The sequence below is a fragment of the Catharus ustulatus genome, chromosome 27 (genome assembly GCF_009819885.2).
Source record: "Catharus ustulatus isolate bCatUst1 chromosome 27, bCatUst1.pri.v2, whole genome shotgun sequence".
Lineage (NCBI taxonomy): Eukaryota > Metazoa > Chordata > Aves > Passeriformes > Turdidae > Catharus > Catharus ustulatus.
The window spans coordinates 4,515,235-4,535,619 of NC_046247.1; the positions used below are offsets into that span (position 1 = coordinate 4,515,235).

Consider the following 20,385-nt stretch of genomic DNA (forward strand, 5'->3'; position numbering starts at 1 on the left):
TGATCTGAAACAGGGAGGAGCAGTTGACTCCCTTGAATTCAGGGAGGCCCTGCAGAGGGACCTCAACATATTAGAGGGGTGGCCATCACCAACTGTTTGAAGTTGAACAAGAGAAAGTGCTGGATTCTGCACCTGGATGGGATAACCTTGGATATAAATGCAGAATGAAGACTGAGATGCTGGAAAGCAGTGCCACAGCAGGGGACCTGGGTGTCCTGGTTGACAGAAAGTTGAGTGTGAATCAGCACTGCCCTGGCAGCCAGTAGGGACATCCATGTCCTGGATCATCAGGCACAACATCACCAGTTGGTCAAGAGAGAGGATTGTCCTGCTCTGCTCTGCACTGGGGCAGCCTCACCTTGAATATTTTGTGCAGTTTTGATCACTGCAATGTGAGAAAGATATTAAGCTATTAGAGAACCTCCAATGGAGGGCAGTGAAGATGGTGAAGGGCCTTGAGGGGAAGCTGTGTGAGGAGCACTGAAGGCATTTGGTGTGTTCAGCTGGAGGAGACTGAGGGGAGACCTCATTGCAGTTAAAACTTTTTTTGTGACCAGGACCCAAGAAAATAACCTGAAGTTGTGTCAGGGGAGGTTTAAGTTGGATATTAGAAAAAGGTTCCTAACCCGTGGGTGGTTGGGGGCTGGAACAGGCTCCCCAGAAAAGTGGTCACAGGACCAAGCCTGATGGAGCTCAAGGAGTATTTGGACCATGCTCTAAGGTACAGGGTGGGACTCCTGGGGATTGTTCTTGTGCAGGTCTAGGAGATGGACTTCATGATCCTTGTGGGTCCACTGTGATTCTGTGGTTCCTGTAAAACAACAGTGGCCATGTTATACTTGGGGCATGTATTTTGGTGGGTGCTATGGTTACAAAGAACATAAAGTGCATTTTGGAAGGTGCAAAGCCTTTTCTTTATTCAGACTAATTGAAAGCAGCTTTTTTTGTGTGCTTAAAGTCAAGGCTATCTCTGATCGTAAGTTTGACGTGAAGTTTCAGAAGTAATTAGTACATGTTAGAAAGTTACCAAAAAGCATATTTAATTTTTTACTAGAAATGGAGCCTTATCTGATAATTATTACGTCAAAATTTGCAGAAATACAATCCCATATTTATCAAGCAGTTACAGCAGGAAATAATTTTCAGAGAAATGCAGCAGGGATATAAATGACAAAATAATTTTATTGCAACACTCAGCACTTCCACACCTAATTCTGAAAACATATAAAAGGCGGAGGGTTCACACTGTTCTTTCTACCTGCAGGAGCATCAGCTCTGCAGTCAGGATGAATCTCCCTGTGAGTATGCATGCTTTTCTTCCTTATACACTGAAACTTTGACTCAAACCCATTCCTTTATCCCTCACAAGGGTTTCTGCCTCTCTGGAACTCTAAGGCTTTCTCTGGGGACATTTTGCTGCTCCAGAATGAGCAGCTCAGCCCTGCTCCCCAGAGGAGCTGAGGAGGTAAGGATTTTTTCATGGCTTGGCTGTACATTTTCAGAATATAGGAAGCCTAATCCATGTTCATTATTGTCATCGCTTTTGCTCAACTGGAGCACTGCACTGGTGACCAAGCCCTTCCCTGTAATGCCAGAGCAGAAGAAATGGGAAAGCTTTCTCCTTATTCTTGTAAAACACCTGTGTGAGCCTGCACAGGTCTGAGAAACAACTTGAGATTCAGCTCTTGAAGGAGCAAGTGTGAAATGTGTGTCCTTTGCAGCACCCTGCGGTAAAGCAAGGCTGCCTCCCTTTTGGGGCACTGATGCAATCCCAGGAGGCTGAAAGCAAAAAAGGATCCAAGGAGGACCCTTAAACATCAGATTAGGAAAAGGGAAGGAGGATTCTCATGACCAGATTTGTCAGCCAGAGCTGCAGTCACACTTTTGTATTTAATTTTCATTTCAGATCTTGACTGCAGTCCTTCTTGGACTTATCCTGACTCCAGGCCATGCTGATCATGTGAGTACAGTGACCATTTTCCACATGAATGGCTGCTCTTTCTATGTTCCCCGCTTCATGAGATCTTTTTCTTTCACTACTCCTTCAGAGGAAACAGACTGAAATCTTCTCTCACAGATGAAACTCTGGCACTCTCTATGGTGTAGAACTTATTCAAGTCTAGCAGAGATTTTTGTAAAAATTTTGGGAGATCACTGGCTAGTTTGAAAATCGAAAAATGTCTCATTTTTAATTGAATCTCAGCAAAAATTAAAAACCAGCTAGCCATCCTTGGAGTAAAGACCAAGGTTCCCATCACTAGTGACCAATCATGGATCATGATGGCACTTACCAGAGAGCAGCACTTCCAATGCAGCACCAATTTTTCTAAAACTGTGGGGACATCAGGACCTCCCTTCAAAGACTAAACATCTTCTTTCCCTAGGCTTTTCAGTCTCAGCAGACGGATAACAACTGCCAGATCTCTGGTGGTGGTGTTTTCCAAAATATGACTCTCAGCAGTCAAACACTTGTGGTGGTAATTGAACAAAGGAGCGATCACCTCTCATGGAAAACCATCTGGAACTACAAAACGGTGAGTGGCAGGGAGAGGGATTGTTCACAGAGTGTATGAGGAGAATGGCTGCTGGTAGAACTGGCCCAGGGGCGGGGACTGTTTCCTTATTCTGACTGTCTGGAGCCCATGATTTGGGGTAACAACTCTTGGCATTCATTCCTGTTTTAACAAAGGGTTTTCTCCAATCCCCAAGGGTAGAAAAACCGAATTGCAAGTGGTCAATAACTTTTTCTTACAGGGTATCATTGCAACGAAAGTGATGCCAGAAAGAACTTGCTATATTTCCACCATGAACAGAAATGATATGCCCAGCTTTGAAAATATGGCCCAACTGGCGTCACAGAACGGGGTAAGATTCGAAATCAGAGGTAGCTACAAATGTTTTACTGTAGTTGATAATCATTTTTGGCTGAGATACTGCTATTTTCCAAAGTTCTTAACCAATGGGGAAAAAAAAGACATTTTAGTGGTGATATTTTTAGTAATATTTTTCAGTTACATCATTTGTAAACATTAAAAAACTACAATATCCTCATATGGATACCTTTAGTGCAAGTTCATCATATTGAGTCCAAGTTCCAGATTAGAGAGATTACTTTTATATTGATTTAAATTCTTATAAAATTGAATCATTTTTTCCTATCTTAGTATCTAATATTCCAATTTTTTTGTTAAGTATGTTTCACAATTTCTCATTCTGAGTCTAAAAAATAATTTTTCTTCAGAAGACTTAATTCAAGAAAAACAACTACTGCAGGAAAAAATGTTTAAGTAAGCTTCCAATCATTAGAAAGAAAATTATGCGCCATGTTTCTTTAGTTCAGTCATGCACACTGGCATAGATATTATAAAAATTATCTCACCATTCAGCATATTAACTTTACTTAACACTGGCTTCCCTTGAAACCTGAGAAGTCAGTCTGTAAAACAACCACACTGTAAACACCAGGATGACTTGTAGGGCAGGCAGAAATCAGGAAGAAATTTCTCCTACTGGCCTTTCAGCCTGAGAGCCTCTGAGGGGCCAGGGCAGGGACTGAGCAAATGCTTTGGAAGGAGCTCTGGCTCCACAGAGTGGCCACACTCCTCATCTCCTCAGTGCTTTCCTTGTGCTGTCACTTCCCCTCGGGCTCCCTCCACCTTGATTCCCTTAGAACCATCTGCCTTTGTTGCTGCCTACAAAGCTTGCCAGTGCTCCCATAGGCTCCCTGGGGATTAAAAGGCATCCCTAAAGGCAGGTCGGACTCAAACACCCAGCCCCGAGTCATCATTTCAGAGCTAGGAATAGCCCAAGCTGGAACCACCTTCTGACACTCAGCTTGCTACATGCTGGCTTTTCATGTTTAGAACCTGCTTGGACTTGGAAGACCACACAAGAAGATCACCTTTGTCACCAATGGATTGGTCAACAACCTCAGCTCTTACGGCATTGAAATCACCGCCATGTGCAGTGGACTCACCACCTACTTGGCCTACGAAGTTCACAGTGAGTGCAAGCATGGGAATTGTCAGTGTTACTGACCTGGCCTTTTTCTCTCCTGGGGCATGACTAAGGCACAATTGCTGCTCTTCCACCTTAGCACCCATAGACAACAAGAGTTTCTTTCAGCAGTTGCACAAAGGCTTAGGCACCTCTGCAGATCAGGCTGGGGTCACAGCTCCCATAAATGATCTAAAACAGACCCTAACAGCTCATCTCCAGGAAGGCCACAACTGAGTGTCCCAATAATGTCCAGTCAAAACGAAGGGTTGTTTTAATAATCGCAGCCCTTAAGGTCAGAGCGTACTGCTGAACTTGACCCAGGCAGCCATCGAACCTCTGTGCTTCAAAAAATGAAGCCAAGAGTGTATGATTCTTCAAGGTTATTTTCATGGGGAACAACTCAATTCCCCAGGGCTTTCATGACCTACACTTGGGAGCATTCTTTCAGAATTTCACAGGCCATGTGACTGAGCCCATGAATTGCCAGCAGCCTCACCGTGTAATGACCAGCCATTGGGAATCACAGAATCTGGTACAATGGAGCCCTGATTTCTGCAAGAAAAATCCCAAAGGATTTTAAACAGCACATCTTTCACGGCATTGCTCGCTGAGAAACTGAGCTCCTGCTCTTCACGGACTCCAAGAAAATCTGTCTGTGTACAGCTCAAACATTCCAAGTGCAGCAATTTTAAAGAACCTGAAGCAACGCAAATACCAAGCCAGTCAAGGTCATGGGAAAGGGCTCATGAGGTATTGTCTGTTATTTTCCAGGGTTACAAGATACCCAAGTAAATGTGGGATCATGCATTACGCTCGATGTCATGAGAGTCGTGGATCTGCAGTACTGCACTGGCAATGGCAATGGACAGGTGAGAAAACCTTAGCCCTTACCTTTCTTGAACTAGATAGGGGGCCTTCAGAGCTGCTGCCCAAAGCCAGCCCTGATGCCCTTCTTGCCTGGCATCTCCTCTTTTGAGAGCTTCCTGCTTGAGGGTGCAGATGCTGAAACACAGCATTGGGTCAGCAGCGGTTTCCGTCCGGGACTTTATCATGGATTAACTGTGGCCAGTGCTCTTGCACGTATCAGCGTCTAAAGGCACCAGATGACAGCTGTCAGATGCTGCAATCGTTCACCGAATGCTTAAAAATATTTCTTACGGCATTTGCCCAACACCACAGCCTTGATCCTGGGTCCTTTGCAAGAGGATGACGGAAGCGCAGGCGCTTCCTGGGGAGGCCATGGCGGGAGCAGCAATTCTTCCATTGTAGCTGGGATTTTTCAGAAGCGCTGGGGACATCTCTGGGATCCTTCAAAGGTGAAACGTCTTCTTTCCCTTGGCTTTTCAGTTTCCTCAGACTCCTGGTGGCCTCCACAACGGCACGCAAGTCATCATTGGTGGCCAGTCCCAAATCGTGACCATCAACAGGCAATGGCACGTGGCAATCATTGAGCAAAACACCATCAGCGGGTCCTTTAAAACCATCTGGAACTACAACACGGTGAGTGGCAGGGACGCGGCTCTTTCCAAAAGTATCCAAGGAGACTGGCTCCTGGTCGAGCTGGCCCGGGGATGGTGTTTGTTTCCTTTTTCTGACCGTGTTGAGTGCACAATTTCAGGCTGGAACTCTTGGGTACTCATTCCTGGTTTAACAAAGGGTTTCCTCCCATCCCAAGGCATGAAAGAATGAAGTGCGAGCAGTCAATAACTTTTTTTACAGGGCGTCATTGCAACCAAAGTCACGCAACAGAACACCTGCTACATTTCCATCATGAACAAAAGTGAGATGCCCAGCTTCAATAATCTGGCCCGCCTGGCACAAGAGAGCAGGGTAAGATCCCAAAGGAGTAGCGGGTTTCTCAGCTAGGAGTTCACTGGACATTTCTTCATGCGCTTTTTCCTTCTTGGCAGGATGAGGTTGCCAGAAGTGGCAGGGATTTCTTTCTCTCAACACTAGTGGGGTTAGAGAATTTTCTCATAAGGAAGCTTTGCTGAAAGAAGAAAGGGGCTGCACCACTGCCTTCCTCCTCTTCTCTTTCTCTGATGTTGTTGAGCTCGGAATCTTGCTGGGCAAACCCTGTTTCTGAGGAGCCCTTCAAGGGGCTGGATTCTCTTGGCCTGCCAAGATCTCAACGTCATATGCCCACGATTCAGTCCCAAAGTGCCTTGGTCAGCTCAGAACTTTGCACTGCAGCTGTTCTTGGCCAGACTCCCTTCTCCTTTGGGGCGCAAGACAGCGTCTCCCTCTTCCACAGCCTTTCCCCAAAGGGAATATGCCTAGCAGGAACCAGATTGCAGCACTGATCTTGCTGAATGCTGCTTTTTGTTGTTTAGAACCAGATCGGTTTTGGAAGACCACACAAGAAGATCACCTTTGTCGCCAATGGATTGGTCAACAACCTCAGCTCTTACGGATCAGATGTCTTCTCCATGTGCAGTGGACTCACCACCTACATGGCTTATGAAGTTCACGGTGAGTGCAAGCAAAGGAATTCTAAGTGACCTGGCATTTGTTTCCCTGCTGGAACGGGCAATGCACAATGGCTGCTCTTCCACCTTGACTCACACACACACCGAGAGCTTCAGCAGTAGCACAAAGGGGTCAACGTCTTAGCAGATCCGCACTGGAGCAGGATGGTGTCTCAGCTGCAACAAATGACCCGATTCAAACCCTTACAACTCTTTCCTGGGAAGCTTAGGGAGGCTTCAGTTTGGGCCCCGAGTGTTTCAGCTCACACTGAGCTCCCCGGCAATGCCCGGTCAAGGAAAAGGGTCGTACTAAGCGCGGCTGTCCGTCAGGTCAGAGCTGCCCGAGGATTTGAATGGCAGCCAAGGTCTTAGGCATTAGCTCATGGGGTTTTCTTTCTTCCTTCCTTGCTTTCCAAGGACTCCAAGTGAATCTGGGATCATGCATTACCCTCGATGTCCTGAGAGTCGTGGATCTGCAGTACTGCACTGGCAATGGCAATGGACAGGTGAGAAAACCTTAGCCCTTACCTTTCTTGAACCAGATAGGGGGCCTTCAGAGCTGCTGCCCAAAGCCAGCCCTGATGCCCTTCTTGCCTGGCATCTCCTCTTTTGAGAGCTTCCTGCTTGAGGGTGCAGATGCTGAAACACAGCATTGGGTCAGCAGCGGTTTCCGTCCGGGACTTTATCGTGGATTAACTGTGGCCAGTGCTCTTGCACGTATCAGCGTCTAAAGGCACCAGATGACAGCTGTCAGATGCTGCAATCGTTCACCGAATGCTTAAAAAGATTTCTTACGGCATTTGCCCAACACCACAGCCTTGATCCTGGGTCCTTTGCAAGAGGATGACGGAAGCGCAGGCGCTTCCTGGGGAGGCCATGGCGGGAGCAGCAATTCTTCCATTGTAGCTGGGATTTTTCAGAAGCGCTGGGGACATCTCTGGGATCCTTCAAAGGTGAAACGTCTTCTTTCCCTTGGCTTTTCAGTTTCCTCAGACTCCTGGTGGCCTCCACAACGGCACGCAAGTCATCATTGGTGGCCAGTCCCAAATCGTGACCATCAACAGGCAATGGCACGTGGCAATCATTGAGCAAAACACCATCAGCGGGTCCTTTAAAACCATCTGGAACTACAACACGGTGAGTGGCAGGGACGCGGCTCTTTCCAAAAGTATCCAAGGAGACTTGCTCCTGGTCGAGTTGGCCCGGGGATGGTGTTTGTTTCCTTTTTCTGACCGTGTTGAGTGCACAATTTCAGGCTGGAACTCTTGGGTACTCATTCCTGGTTTAACAAAGGGTTTCCTCCCATCCCAAGGCATGAAAGAATGAAGTGCGAGCAGTCAATAACTTTTTTTTACAGGGCGTCATTGCAACCAAAGTCACGCAACAGAACACCTGCTACATTTCCATCATGAACAAAAGTGAGATACCCAGCTTCAATAATCTGGCCCGCCTGGCACAAGAGAGCAGGGTAAGATCCCAAAGGAGTAGCGGGTTTCTCAGCTAGGAGTTCACTGGACATTTTTTCATGCGCTTTTTCCTTCTTGGCAGGATGAGGTTGCCACAAGTGGCAGGGATTTCTTTCTCTCAACACTAGTGGGGTTAGAGAATTTTCCATAAGGAAGCTTTGCTGAAAGAAGAAAGGGGCTGCACCACTGCCTTCCTCCTCTTCTCTTTCTCTGATGTTGTTGAGCTCGGAATCTTGCTGGGCAAACCCTGTTTCTGAGGAGCCCTTCAAGGGGCTGGATTCTCTTGGCCTGCCAAGATCTCAACGTCATATGCCCACGATTCAGTCCCAAAGTGCCTTGGTCAGCTCAGAACTTTGCACTGCAGCTGTTCTTGGCCAGACTCCCTTCTCCTTTGGGGCGCAAGACAGCGTCTCCCTCTTCCACAGCCTTTCCCCAAAGGGAATATGCCTAGCAGGAACCAGATTGCAGCACTGATCTTGCTGAATGCTGCTTTTTGTTGTTTAGAACCAGATCGGTTTTGGAAGACCACACAAGAAGATCACCTTTGTCGCCAATGGATTGGTCAACAACCTCAGCTCTTACGGATCAGATGTCTTCTCCATGTGCAGTGGACTCACCACCTACATGGCTTATGAAGTTCACGGTGAGTGCAAGCAAAGGAATTCTAAGTGACCTGGCATTTGTTTCCCTGCTGGAACGGGCAATGCACAATGGCTGCTCTTCCACCTTGACTCACACACACACCGAGAGCTTCAGCAGTAGCACAAAGGGGTCAACGTCTTAGCAGATCCGCACTGGAGCAGGATGGTGTCCCAGCTGCAACAAATGACCCGATTCAAACCCTTACAGCTCTTTCCTGGGAAGCTTAGGGAGGCTTCAGTTTGGGCCCCGAGTGTTTCAGCTCACACTGAGCTCCCCGGCAATGCCCGGTCAAGGAAAAGGGTCGTACTAAGCACGACTGTCCGTCAGGTCAGAGCTGCCCAAGGATTTGAATGGCAGCCAAGGTCTTAGGCATTAGCTCATGGGGTTTTCTTTCTTCCTTCCTTGCTTTCCAAGGACTCCAAGTGAATCTGGGATCATGCATTACCCTCGATGTCCTGAGAGTCGTGGATCTGCAGTACTGCACTGGCAGTGGCAATGGACAGGTGAGAAAACCTTAGCCCTTACCTTTCTTGAACCAGATAGGGGGCCTTCAGAGCTGCTGCCCAAAGCCAGCCCTGATGCCCTTCTTGCCTGGCATCTCCTCTTTTGAGAGCTTCCTGCTTGAGGGTGCAGATGCTGAAACACAGCATTGGGTCAGCAGCGGTTTCTGTCCGGGACTTTATCGTGGATTAACTGTGGCCAGTGCTCTTGCACGTATCAGCGTCTAAAGGCACTAGATGACAGCTGTCAGATGCTGCAATCGTTCACCGAATGCTTAAAAAGATTTCTTACGGCATTTGCCCAACACCACAGCCTTGATCCTGGGTCCTTTGCAAGAGGATGACGGAAGCGCAGGCGCTTCCTGGGGAGGCCATGGCGGGAGCAGCAATTCTTCCATTGTAGCTGGGATTTTTCAGAAGCGCTGGGGACATCTCTGGGATCCTTCAAAGGTGAAACGTCTTCTTTCCCTTGGCTTTTCAGTTTCCTCAGACTCCTGGTGGCCTCCACAACGGCACGCAAGTCATCATTGGTGGCCAGTCCCAAATCGTGACCATCAACAGGCAATGGCACGTGGCAATCATTGAGCAAAACACCATCAGCGGGTCCTTTAAAACCATCTGGAACTACAACACGGTGAGTGGCAGGGACGCGGCTCTTTCCAAAAGTATCCAAGGAGACTGGCTCCTGGTCGAGCTGGCCCGGGGATGGTGTTTGTTTCCTTTTTCTGACCGTGTTGAGTGCACAATTTCAGGCTGGAACACTTGGGTACTCATTCCTGGTTTAACAAAGGGTTTCCTCCAATCCCAAGGCATGAAAGAATGAAGTGCGAGCAGTCAATAACTTTTTTTACAGGGCGTCATTGCAACCAAAGTCACGCAACAGAACACCTGCTACATTTCCATCATGAACAAAAGTGAGATGCCCAGCTTCAATAATCTGGCCCGCCTGGCACAAGAGAGCAGGGTAAGATCCCAAAGGAGTAGCGGGTTTCTCAGCTAGGAGTTCACTGGACATTTCTTCATGCGCTTTTTCCTTCTTGGCAGGATGAGGTTGCCACAAGTGGCAGGGATTTCTTTCTCTCAACACTAGTGGGGTTAGAGAATTTTCCCATAAGGAAGCTTTGCTGAAAGAAGAAAGGGGCTGCACCACTGCCTTCCTCCTCTTCTCTTTCTCTGATGTTGTTGAGCTCGGAATCTTGCTGGGCAAACCCTGTTTCTGAGGAGCCCTTCAAGGGGCTGGATTCTCTTGGCCTGCCAAGATCTCAACGTCATATGCCCACGATTCAGTCCCAAAGTGCCTTGGTCAGCTCAGAACTTTGCACTGCAGCTGTTCTTGGCCAGACTCCCTTATCCTTTGGGGCGCAAGAGAGCGTCTCCCTCTTCCACAGCCTTTCCCCAAAGGGAATATGCCTAGCAGGAACCAGATTGCAGCACTGATCTTGCTGAATGCTGCTTTTTGTTGTTTAGAACCAGATCGGTTTTGGAAGACCACACAAGAAGATCACCTTTGTCGCCAATGGATTGGTCAACAACCTCAGCTCTTACGGATCAGATGTCTTCTCCATGTGCAGTGGACTCACCACCTACATGGCTTACGAAGTTCACGGTGAGTGCAAGCAAAGGAATTCTAAGTGACCTGGCATTTGTTTCCCTGCTGGAACGGGCAATGCACAATGGCTGCTCTTCCACCTTGACTCACACACACACCGAGAGCTTCAGCAGTAGCACAAAGGGGTCAACGTCTTAGCAGATCCGCACTGGAGCAGGATGGTGTCCCAGCTGCAACAAATGACCCGATTCAAACCCTTACAGCTCTTTCCTGGGAAGCTTAGGGAGGCTACAGTTTGGGCCCCGAGTGTTTCAGCTCACACTGAGCTCCCCGGCAATGCCCGGTCAAGGAAAAGGGTCGTACTAAGCACGACTGTCCGTCAGGTCAGAGCTGCCCAAGGATTTGAATGGCAGCCAAGGTCTTAGGCATTAGCTCATGGGGTTTTCTTTCTTCCTTCCTTGCTTTCCAAGGACTCCAAGTGAATCTGGGATCATGCATTACCCTCGATGTCCTGAGAGTCGTGGATCTGCAGTACTGCACTGGCAATGGCAATGGACAGGTTAGAAAACCTTAGCCCTTACCTTTCTTGAACTAGATAGGGGGCCTTCAGAGCTGCTGCCCAAAGCCAGCCCTGATGCCCTTCTTGCCTGGCATCTCCTCTTGTGAGAGCTTCCTGCTTGAGGGTGCAGATGCTGAAACACAGCATTGGGTCAGCAGCGGTTTCCGTCCGGGACTTTATCATGGATTAACTGTGGCCAGTGCTCTTGCACGTATCAGCGTCAAAAGGCACCAGATGACAGCTGTCAGATGCTGCAATCGTTCACCGAATGCTTAAAAATATTTCTTACGGCATTTGCCCAACACCACAGCCTTGATCCTGGGTCCTTTGCAAGAGGATGACGGAAGCGCAGGCGCTTCCTGGGGAGGCCATGGCGGGAGCAGCAATTCTTCCATTGTAGCTGGGATTTTTCAGAAGCGCTGGGGACATCTCTGGGATCCTTCAAAGGTGAAACGTCTTCTTTCCCTTGGCTTTTCAGTTTCCTCAGACTCCTGGTGGCCTCCACAACGGCACGCAAGTCATCATTGGTGGCCAGTCCCAAATCGTGACCATCAACAGGCAATGGCACGTGGCAATCATTGAGCAAAACACCATCAGCGGGTCCTTTAAAACCATCTGGAACTACAACACGGTGAGTGGCAGGGACGCGGCTCTTTCCAAAAGTATCCAAGGAGACTGGCTCCTGGTCGAGCTGGCCCGGGGATGGTGTTTGTTTCCTTTTTCTGACCGTGTTGAGTGCACAATTTCAGGCTGGAACTCTTGGGTACTCATTCCTGGTTTAACAAAGGGTTTCCTCCAATCCCAAGGCATGAAAGAATGAAGTGCGAGCAGTCAATAACTTTTTTTACAGGGCGTCATTGCAACCAAAGTCACGCAACAGAACACCTGCTACATTTCCATCATGAACAAAAGTGAGATGCCCAGCTTCAATAATCTGGCCCGCCTGGCACAAGAGAGCAGGGTAAGATCCCAAAGGAGTAGCGGGTTTCTCAGCTAGGAGTTCACTGGACATTTCTTCATGCGCTTTTTCCTTCTTGGCAGGATGAGGTTGCCACAAGTGGCAGGGATTTCTTTCTCTCAACACTAGTGGGGTTAGAGAATTTTCCCATAAGGAAGCTTTGCTGAAAGAAGAAAGGGGCTGCACCACTGCCTTCCTCCTCTTCTCTTTCTCTGATGTTGTTGAGCTCGGAATCTTGCTGGGCAAACCCTGTTTCTGAGGAGCCCTTCAAGGGGCTGGATTCTCTTGGCCTGCCAAGATCTCAACGTCATATGCCCACGATTCAGTCCCAAAGTGCCTTGGTCAGCTCAGAACTTTGCACTGCAGCTGTTCTTGGCCAGACTCCCTTCTCCTTTGGGGCGCAAGACAGCGTCTCCCTCTTCCACAGCCTTTCCCCAAAGGGAATATGCCTAGCAGGAACCAGATTGCAGCACTGATCTTGCTGAATGCTGCTTTTTGTTGTTTAGAACCAGATCGGTTTTGGAAGACCACACAAGAAGATCACCTTTGTCGCCAATGGATTGGTCAACAACCTCAGCTCTTACGGATCAGATGTCTTCTCCATGTGCAGTGGACTCACCACCTACATGGCTTACGAAGTTCACGGTGAGTGCAAGCAAAGGAATTCTAAGTGACCTGGCATTTGTTTCCCTGCTGGAACGGGCAATGCACAATGGCTGCTCTTCCACCTTGACTCACACACACACCGAGAGCTTCAGCAGTAGCACAAAGGGGTCAACGTCTTAGCAGATCCGCACTGGAGCAGGATGGTGTCTCAGCTGCAACAAATGACCCGATTCAAACCCTTACAACTCTTTCCTGGGAAGCTTAGGGAGGCTTCAGTTTGGGCCCCGAGTGTTTCAGCTCACACTGAGCTCCCCGGCAATGCCCGGTCAAGGAAAAGGGTCGTACTAAGCGCGGCTGTCCGTCAGGTCAGAGCTGCCCGAGGATTTGAATGGCAGCCAAGGTCTTAGGCATTAGCTCATGGGGTTTTCTTTCTTCCTTCCTTGCTTTCCAAGGACTCCAAGTGAATCTGGGATCATGCATTACCCTCGATGTCCTGAGAGTCGTGGATCTGCAGTACTGCACTGGCAATGGCAATGGACAGGTGAGAAAACCTTAGCCCTTACCTTTCTTGAACCAGATAGGGGGCCTTCAGAGCTGCTGCCCAAAGCCAGCCCTGATGCCCTTCTTGCCTGGCATCTCCTCTTTTGAGAGCTTCCTGCTTGAGGGTGCAGATGCTGAAACACAGCATTGGGTCAGCAGCGGTTTCCAGTCCGGGACTTTATCGTGGATTAACTGTGGCCAGTGCTCTTGCACGTATCAGCGTCTAAAGGCACCAGATGACAGCTGTCAGATGCTGCAATCGTTCACCGAATGCTTAAAAAGATTTCTTACGGCATTTGCCCAACACCACAGCCTTGATCCTGGGTCCTTTGCAAGAGGATGACGGAAGCGCAGGCGCTTCCTGGGGAGGCCATGGCGGGAGCAGCAATTCTTCCATTGTAGCTGGGATTTTTCAGAAGCGCTGGGGACATCTCTGGGATCCTTCAAAGGTGAAACGTCTTCTTTCCCTTGGCTTTTCAGTTTCCTCAGACTCCTGGTGGCCTCCACAACGGCACGCAAGTCATCATTGGTGGCCAGTCCCAAATCGTGACCATCAACAGGCAATGGCACGTGGCAATCATTGAGCAAAACACCATCAGCGGGTCCTTTAAAACCATCTGGAACTACAACACGGTGAGTGGCAGGGACGCGGCTCTTTCCAAAAGTATCCAAGGAGACTGGCTCCTGGTCGAGCTGGCCCGGGGATGGTGTTTGTTTCCTTTTTCTGACCGTGTTGAGTGCACAATTTCAGGCTGGAACTCTTGGGTACTCATTCCTGGTTTAACAAAGGGTTTCCTCCCATCCCAAGGCATGAAAGAATGAAGTGCGAGCAGTCAATAACTTTTTTTTACAGGGCGTCATTGCAACCAAAGTCACGCAACAGAACACCTGCTACATTTCCATCATGAACAAAAGTGAGATACCCAGCTTCAATAATCTGGCCCGCCTGGCACAAGAGAGCAGGGTAAGATCCCAAAGGAGTAGCGGGTTTCTCAGCTAGGAGTTCACTGGACATTTTTTCATGCGCTTTTTCCTTCTTGGCAGGATGAGGTTGCCACAAGTGGCAGGGATTTCTTTCTCTCAACACTAGTGGGGTTAGAGAATTTTCCCATAAGGAAGCTTTGCTGAAAGAAGAAAGGGGCTGCACCACTGCCTTCCTCCTCTTCTCTTTCTCTGATGTTGTTGAGCTCGGAATCTTGCTGGGCAAACCCTGTTTCTGAGGAGCCCTTCAAGGGGCTGGATTCTCTTGGCCTGCCAAGATCTCAACGTCATATGCCCACGATTCAGTCCCAAAGTGCCTTGGTCAGCTCAGAACTTTGCACTGCAGCTGTTCTTGGCCAGACTCCCTTCTCCTTTGGGGCGCAAGACAGCGTCTCCCTCTTCCACAGCCTTTCCCCAAAGGGAATATGCCTAGCAGGAACCAGATTGCAGCACTGATCTTGCTGAATGCTGCTTTTTGTTGTTTAGAACCAGATCGGTTTTGGAAGACCACACAAGAAGATCACCTTTGTCGCCAATGGATTGGTCAACAACCTCAGCTCTTATGGATCAGATGTCTTCTCCATGTGCAGTGGACTCACCACCTACATGGCTTATGAAGTTCACGGTGAGTGCAAGCAAAGGAATTCTAAGTGACCTGGCATTTGTTTCCCTGCTGGAACGGGCAATGCACAATGGCTGCTCTTCCACCTTGACTCACACACACACCGAGAGCTTCAGCAGTAGCACAAAGGGGTCAACGTCTTAGCAGATCCGCACTGGAGCAGGATGGTGTCCCAGCTGCAACAAATGACCCGATTCAAACCCTTACAGCTCTTTCCTGGGAAGCTTAGGGAGGCTTCAGTTTGGGCCCCGAGTGTTTCAGCTCACACTGAGCTCCCCGGCAATGCCCGGTCAAGGAAAAGGGTCGTACTAAGCACGACTGTCCGTCAGGTCAGAGCTGCCCAAGGATTTGAATGGCAGCCAAGGTCTTAGGCATTAGCTCATGGGGTTTTCTTTCTTCCTTCCTTGCTTTCCAAGGACTCCAAGTGAATCTGGGATCATGCATTACCCTCGATGTCCTGAGAGTCGTGGATCTGCAGTACTGCACTGGCAAGTGGCAATGGACAGGTGAGAAAACCTTAGCCCTTACCTTTCTTGAACCAGATAGGGGGCCTTCAGAGCTGCTGCCCAAAGCCAGCCCTGATGCCCTTCTTGCCTGGCATCTCCTCTTTTGAGAGCTTCCTGCTTGAGGGTGCAGATGCTGAAACACAGCATTGGGTCAGCAGCGGTTTCTGTCCGGGACTTTATCGTGGATTAACTGTGGCCAGTGCTCTTGCACGTATCAGCGTCTAAAGGCACTAGATGACAGCTGTCAGATGCTGCAATCGTTCACCGAATGCTTAAAAAGATTTCTTACGGCATTTGCCCAACACCACAGCCTTGATCCTGGGTCCTTTGCAAGAGGATGACGGAAGCGCAGGCGCTTCCTGGGGAGGCCATGGCGGGAGCAGCAATTCTTCCATTGTAGCTGGGATTTTTCAGAAGCGCTGGGGACATCTCTGGGATCCTTCAAAGGTGAAACGTCTTCTTTCCCTTGGCTTTTCAGTTTCCTCAGACTCCTGGTGGCCTCCACAACGGCACGCAAGTCATCATTGGTGGCCAGTCCCAAATCGTGACCATCAACAGGCAATGGCACGTGGCAATCATTGAGCAAAACACCATCAGCGGGTCCTTTAAAACCATCTGGAACTACAACACGGTGAGTGGCAGGGACGCGGCTCTTTCCAAAAGTATCCAAGGAGACTGGCTCCTGGTCGAGCTGGCCCGGGGATGGTGTTTGTTTCCTTTTTCTGACCGTGTTGAGTGCACAATTTCAGGCTGGAACACTTGGGTACTCATTCCTGGTTTAACAAAGGGTTTCCTCCAATCCCAAGGCATGAAAGAATGAAGTGCGAGCAGTCAATAACTTTTTTTACAGGGCGTCATTGCAACCAAAGTCACGCAACAGAACACCTGCTACATTTCCATCATGAACAAAAGTGAGATGCCCAGCTTCAATAATCTGGCCCGCCTGGCACAAGAGAGCAGGGTAAGATCCCAAAGGAGTAGCGGGTTTCTCAGCTAGGAGTTCACTGGACATTTCTTCATGCGCTTTTTCCTTCTTGGCAGGATGAGGTTGCCACAAGTGGCAGGGATTTCTTTCTCTCAACACTAGTGGGGTTAGAGAATTTTCCCATAAGGAAGCTTTGCTGAAAGAAGAAAGGGGCTGCACCACTGCCTTCCTCCTCTTCTCTTTCTCTGATGTTGTTGAGCTCGGAATCTTGCTGGGCAAACCCTGTTTCTGAGGAGCCCTTCAAGGGGCTGGATTCTCTTGGCCTGCCAAGATCTCAACGTCATATGCCCACGATTCAGTCCCAAAGTGCCTTGGTCAGCTCAGAACTTTGCACTGCAGCTGTTCTTGGCCAGACTCCCTTATCCTTTGGGGCGCAAGAGAGCGTCTCCCTCTTCCACAGCCTTTCCCCAAAGGGAATATGCCTAGCAGGAACCAGATTGCAGCACTGATCTTGCTGAATGCTGCTTTTTGTTGTTTAGAACCAGATCGGTTTTGGAAGACCACACAAGAAGATCACCTTTGTCGCCAATGGATTGGTCAACAACCTCAGCTCTTACGGATCAGATGTCTTCTCCATGTGCAGTGGACTCACCACCTACATGGCTTACGAAGTTCACGGTGAGTGCAAGCAAAGGAATTCTAAGTGACCTGGCATTTGTTTCCCTGCTGGAACGGGCAATGCACAATGGCTGCTCTTCCACCTTGACTCACACACACACCGAGAGCTTCAGCAGTAGCACAAAGGGGTCAACGTCTTAGCAGATCCGCACTGGAGCAGGATGGTGTCCCAGCTGCAACAAATGACCCGATTCAAACCCTTACAGCTCTTTCCTGGGAAGCTTAGGGAGGCTTCAGTTTGGGCCCCGAGTGTTTCAGCTCACACTGAGCTCCCCGGCAATGCCCGGTCAAGGAAAAGGGTCGTACTAAGCACGACTGTCCGTCAGGTCAGAGCTGCCCGAGGATTTGAATGGCAGCCAAGGTCTTAGGCATTAGCTCATGGGGTTTTCTTTCTTCCTTCCTTGCTTTCCAAGGACTCCAAGTGAATCTGGGATCATGCATTACCCTCGATGTCCTGAGAGTCGTGGATCTGCAGTACTGCACTGGCAATGGCAATGGACAGGTTAGAAAACCTTAGCCCTTACCTTTCTTGAACCTAGATAGGGGGCCTTCAGAGCTGCTGCCCAAAGCCAGCCCTGATGCCCTTCTTGCCTGGCATCTCCTCTTTTGAGAGCTTCCTGCTTGAGGGTGCAGATGCTGAAACACAGCATTGGGTCAGCAGCGGTTTCCGTCCGGGACGTTATCATGGATTAACTGTGGCCAGTGCTCTTGCACGTATCAGCGTCTAAAGGCACCAGATGACAGCTGTCAGATGCTGCAATCGTTCACCGAATGCTTAAAAATATTTCTTACGGCATTTGCCCAACACCACAAGCCTTGATCCTGGGTCCTTTGCAAGAGGATGACGGAAGCGCAGGCGCTTCCTGGGGAGGCCATGGCGGGAGCAGCAATTCTTCCATTGTAGCTGGGATTTTTCAGAAGCGCTGGGGACATCTCTGGGATCCTTCAAAGGTGAAACGTCTTCTTTCCCTTGGCTTTTCAGTTTCCTCAGACTCCTGGTGGCCTCCACAACGGCACGCAAGTCATCATTGGTGGCCAGTCCCAAATCGTGACCATCAACAGGCAATGGCACGTGGCAATCATTGAGCAAAACACCATCAGCGGGTCCTTTAAAACCATCTGGAACTACAACACAGTGAGTGGCAGGGACGCGGCTCTTTCCAAAAGTATCCAAGGAGACTGGCTCCTGGTCGAGCTGGCCCGGGGATGGTGTTTGTTTCCTTTTTCTGACTGTGTTGAGTGCACAATTTCAGGCTGGAACTCTTGGGTACTCATTCCTGGTTTAACAAAGGGTTTCCTCCCATCCCAAGGCATGGAAGAATGAAGTGCGAGCAGTCAATAACTTTTTTTACAGGGCGTCATTGCAACCAAAGTCACGCAACAGAACACCTGCTACATTTCCATCATGAACAAAAGTGAGATAGCCCAGCTTCAATAATCTGGCCCGCCTGGCACAAGAGAGCAGGGTAAGATCCCAAAGGAGTAGCGGGTTTCTCAGCTAGGAGTTCACTGGACATTTCTTCATGCGCTTTTTCCTTCTTGGCAGGATGAGGTTGCCACAAGTGGCAGGGATTTCTTTCTCTCAACACTAGTGGGGTTAGAGAATTTTCCCATAAGGAAGCTTTGCTGAAAGAAGAAAGGGGCTGCACCACTGCCTTCCTCCTCTTCTCTTTCTCTGATGTTGTTGAGCTCGGAATCTTGCTGGGCAAACCCTGTTTCTGAGGAGCCCTTCAAGGGGCTGGATTCTCTTGGCCTGCCAAGATCTCAACGTCATATGCCCACGATTCAGTCCCAAAGTGCCTTGGTCAGCTCAGAACTTTGCACTGCAGCTGTTCTTGGCCAGACTCCCTTCTCCTTTGGGGCGCAAGACAGCGTCTCCCTCTTCCACAGCCTTTCCCCAAAGGGAATATGCCTAGCAGGAACCAGATTGCAGCACTGATCTTGCTGAATGCTGCTTTTTGTTGTTTAGAACCAGATCGGTTTTGGAAGACCACACAAGAAGATCACCTTTGTCGCCAATGGATTGGTCAACAACCTCAGCTCTTACGGATCAGATGTCTTCTCCATGTGCAGTGGACTCACCACCTACATGGCTTACTGAAGTTCACGGTGAGTGCAAGCAAAGGAATTCTAAGTGACCTGGCATTTGTTTCCCTGCTGGAACGGGCAATGCACAATGGCTGCTCTTCCACCTTGACTCACACACACACCGAGAGCTTCAGCAGTAGCACAAAGGGGTCAACGTCTTAGCAGATCCGCACTGGAGCAGGATGGTGTCTCAGCTGCAACAAATGACCCGATTCAAACCCTTACAAGCTCTTTCCTGGGAAGCTTAGGGAGGCTTCAGTTTGGGCCCCGAGTGTTTCAGCTCACACTGAGCTCCCCGGCAATGCCCGGTCAAGGAAAAGGGTCGTACTAAGCGCGGCTGTCCGTCAGGTCAGAGCTGCCCGAGGATTTGAATGGCAGCCAAGGTCTTAGGCATTAGCTCATGGGGTTTTCTTTCTTCCTTCCTTGCTTTCCAAGGACTCCAAGTGAATCTGGGATCATGCATTACCCTCGATGTCCTGAGAGTCGTGGATCTGCAGTACTGCACTGGCAATGGCAATGGACAGGTGAGAAAACCTTAGCCCTTACCTTTCTTGAACCAGATAGGGGGCCTTCAGAGCTGCTGCCCAAAGCCAGCCCTGATGCCCTTCTTGCCTGGCATCTCCTCTTTTGAGAGCTTCCTGCTTGAGGGTGCAGATGCTGAAACACAGCAGTTGGGTCAGCAGCGGTTTCCGTCCGGGACGTTATCGTGGATTAACTGTGGCCAGTGCTCTTGCACGTATCAGCGTCTAAAGGCACCAGATGACAGCTGTCAGATGCTGCAATCGTTCACCGAATGCTTAAAAAGATTTCTTACGGCATTTGCCCAACACCACAGCCTTGATCCTGGGTCCTTTGCAAGAGGATGACGGAAGCGCAGGCGCTTCCTGGGGAGGCCATGGCGGGAGCAGCAATTCTTCCATTGTAGCTGGGATTTTTCAGAAGCGCTGGGGACATCTCTGGGATCCTTCAAAGGTGAAACGTCTTCTTTCCCTTGGCTTTTCAGTTTCCTCAGACTCCTGGTGGCCTCCACAACGGCACGCAAGTCATCATTGGTGGCCAGTCCCAAATCGTGACCATCAACAGGCAATGGCACGTGGCAATCATTGAGCAAAACACCATCAGCGGGTCCTTTAAAACCATCTGGAACTACAACACGGTGAGTGGCAGGGACGCGGCTCTTTCCAAAAGTATCCAAGGAGACTGGCTCCTGGTCGAGCTGGCCCGGGGATGGTGTTTGTTTCCTTTTTCTGACCGTGTTGAGTGCACAATTTCAGGCTGGAACTCTTGGGTACTCATTC

General features: G+C 49.4%; 2 protein-coding genes across 2 annotated transcripts; both read left to right on the forward strand.

Annotated features, from left to right (window-relative positions):
• Window positions 1-1,286: 1,286 nt before the first annotated feature.
• LOC117007757 lies at window positions 1,287-14,922 on the forward strand. Its single transcript, XM_033081087.1, has 25 exons — window positions 1,287-1,298; window positions 1,907-1,960; window positions 2,394-2,534; window positions 2,755-2,865; window positions 3,864-4,002; window positions 4,780-4,868; window positions 5,347-5,499; window positions 5,719-5,829; window positions 6,333-6,471; window positions 6,885-6,973; window positions 7,452-7,604; window positions 7,825-7,935; window positions 8,438-8,576; window positions 8,990-9,078; window positions 9,557-9,709; window positions 9,929-10,039; window positions 10,543-10,681; window positions 11,095-11,183; window positions 11,662-11,814; window positions 12,034-12,144; window positions 12,648-12,786; window positions 13,200-13,288; window positions 13,768-13,920; window positions 14,141-14,251; window positions 14,755-14,922. Exons 1-25 carry the CDS (start codon window positions 1,287-1,289, stop codon window positions 14,920-14,922), a joined length of 2,946 nt encoding a protein of 981 aa, XP_032936978.1.
• An 844-nt stretch (window positions 14,923-15,766) lies between these two features.
• Window positions 15,767-19,100, forward strand: LOC117007758. The gene is made up of 7 exons (XM_033081088.1): window positions 15,767-15,778; window positions 15,875-16,027; window positions 16,247-16,357; window positions 16,861-16,999; window positions 17,413-17,501; window positions 17,982-18,134; window positions 18,969-19,100. The coding sequence occupies exons 1-7, from the start codon at window positions 15,767-15,769 to the stop codon at window positions 19,098-19,100; spliced, it is 789 nt and encodes a 262-aa protein (XP_032936979.1).
• Window positions 19,101-20,385: the final 1,285 nt, after the last annotated feature.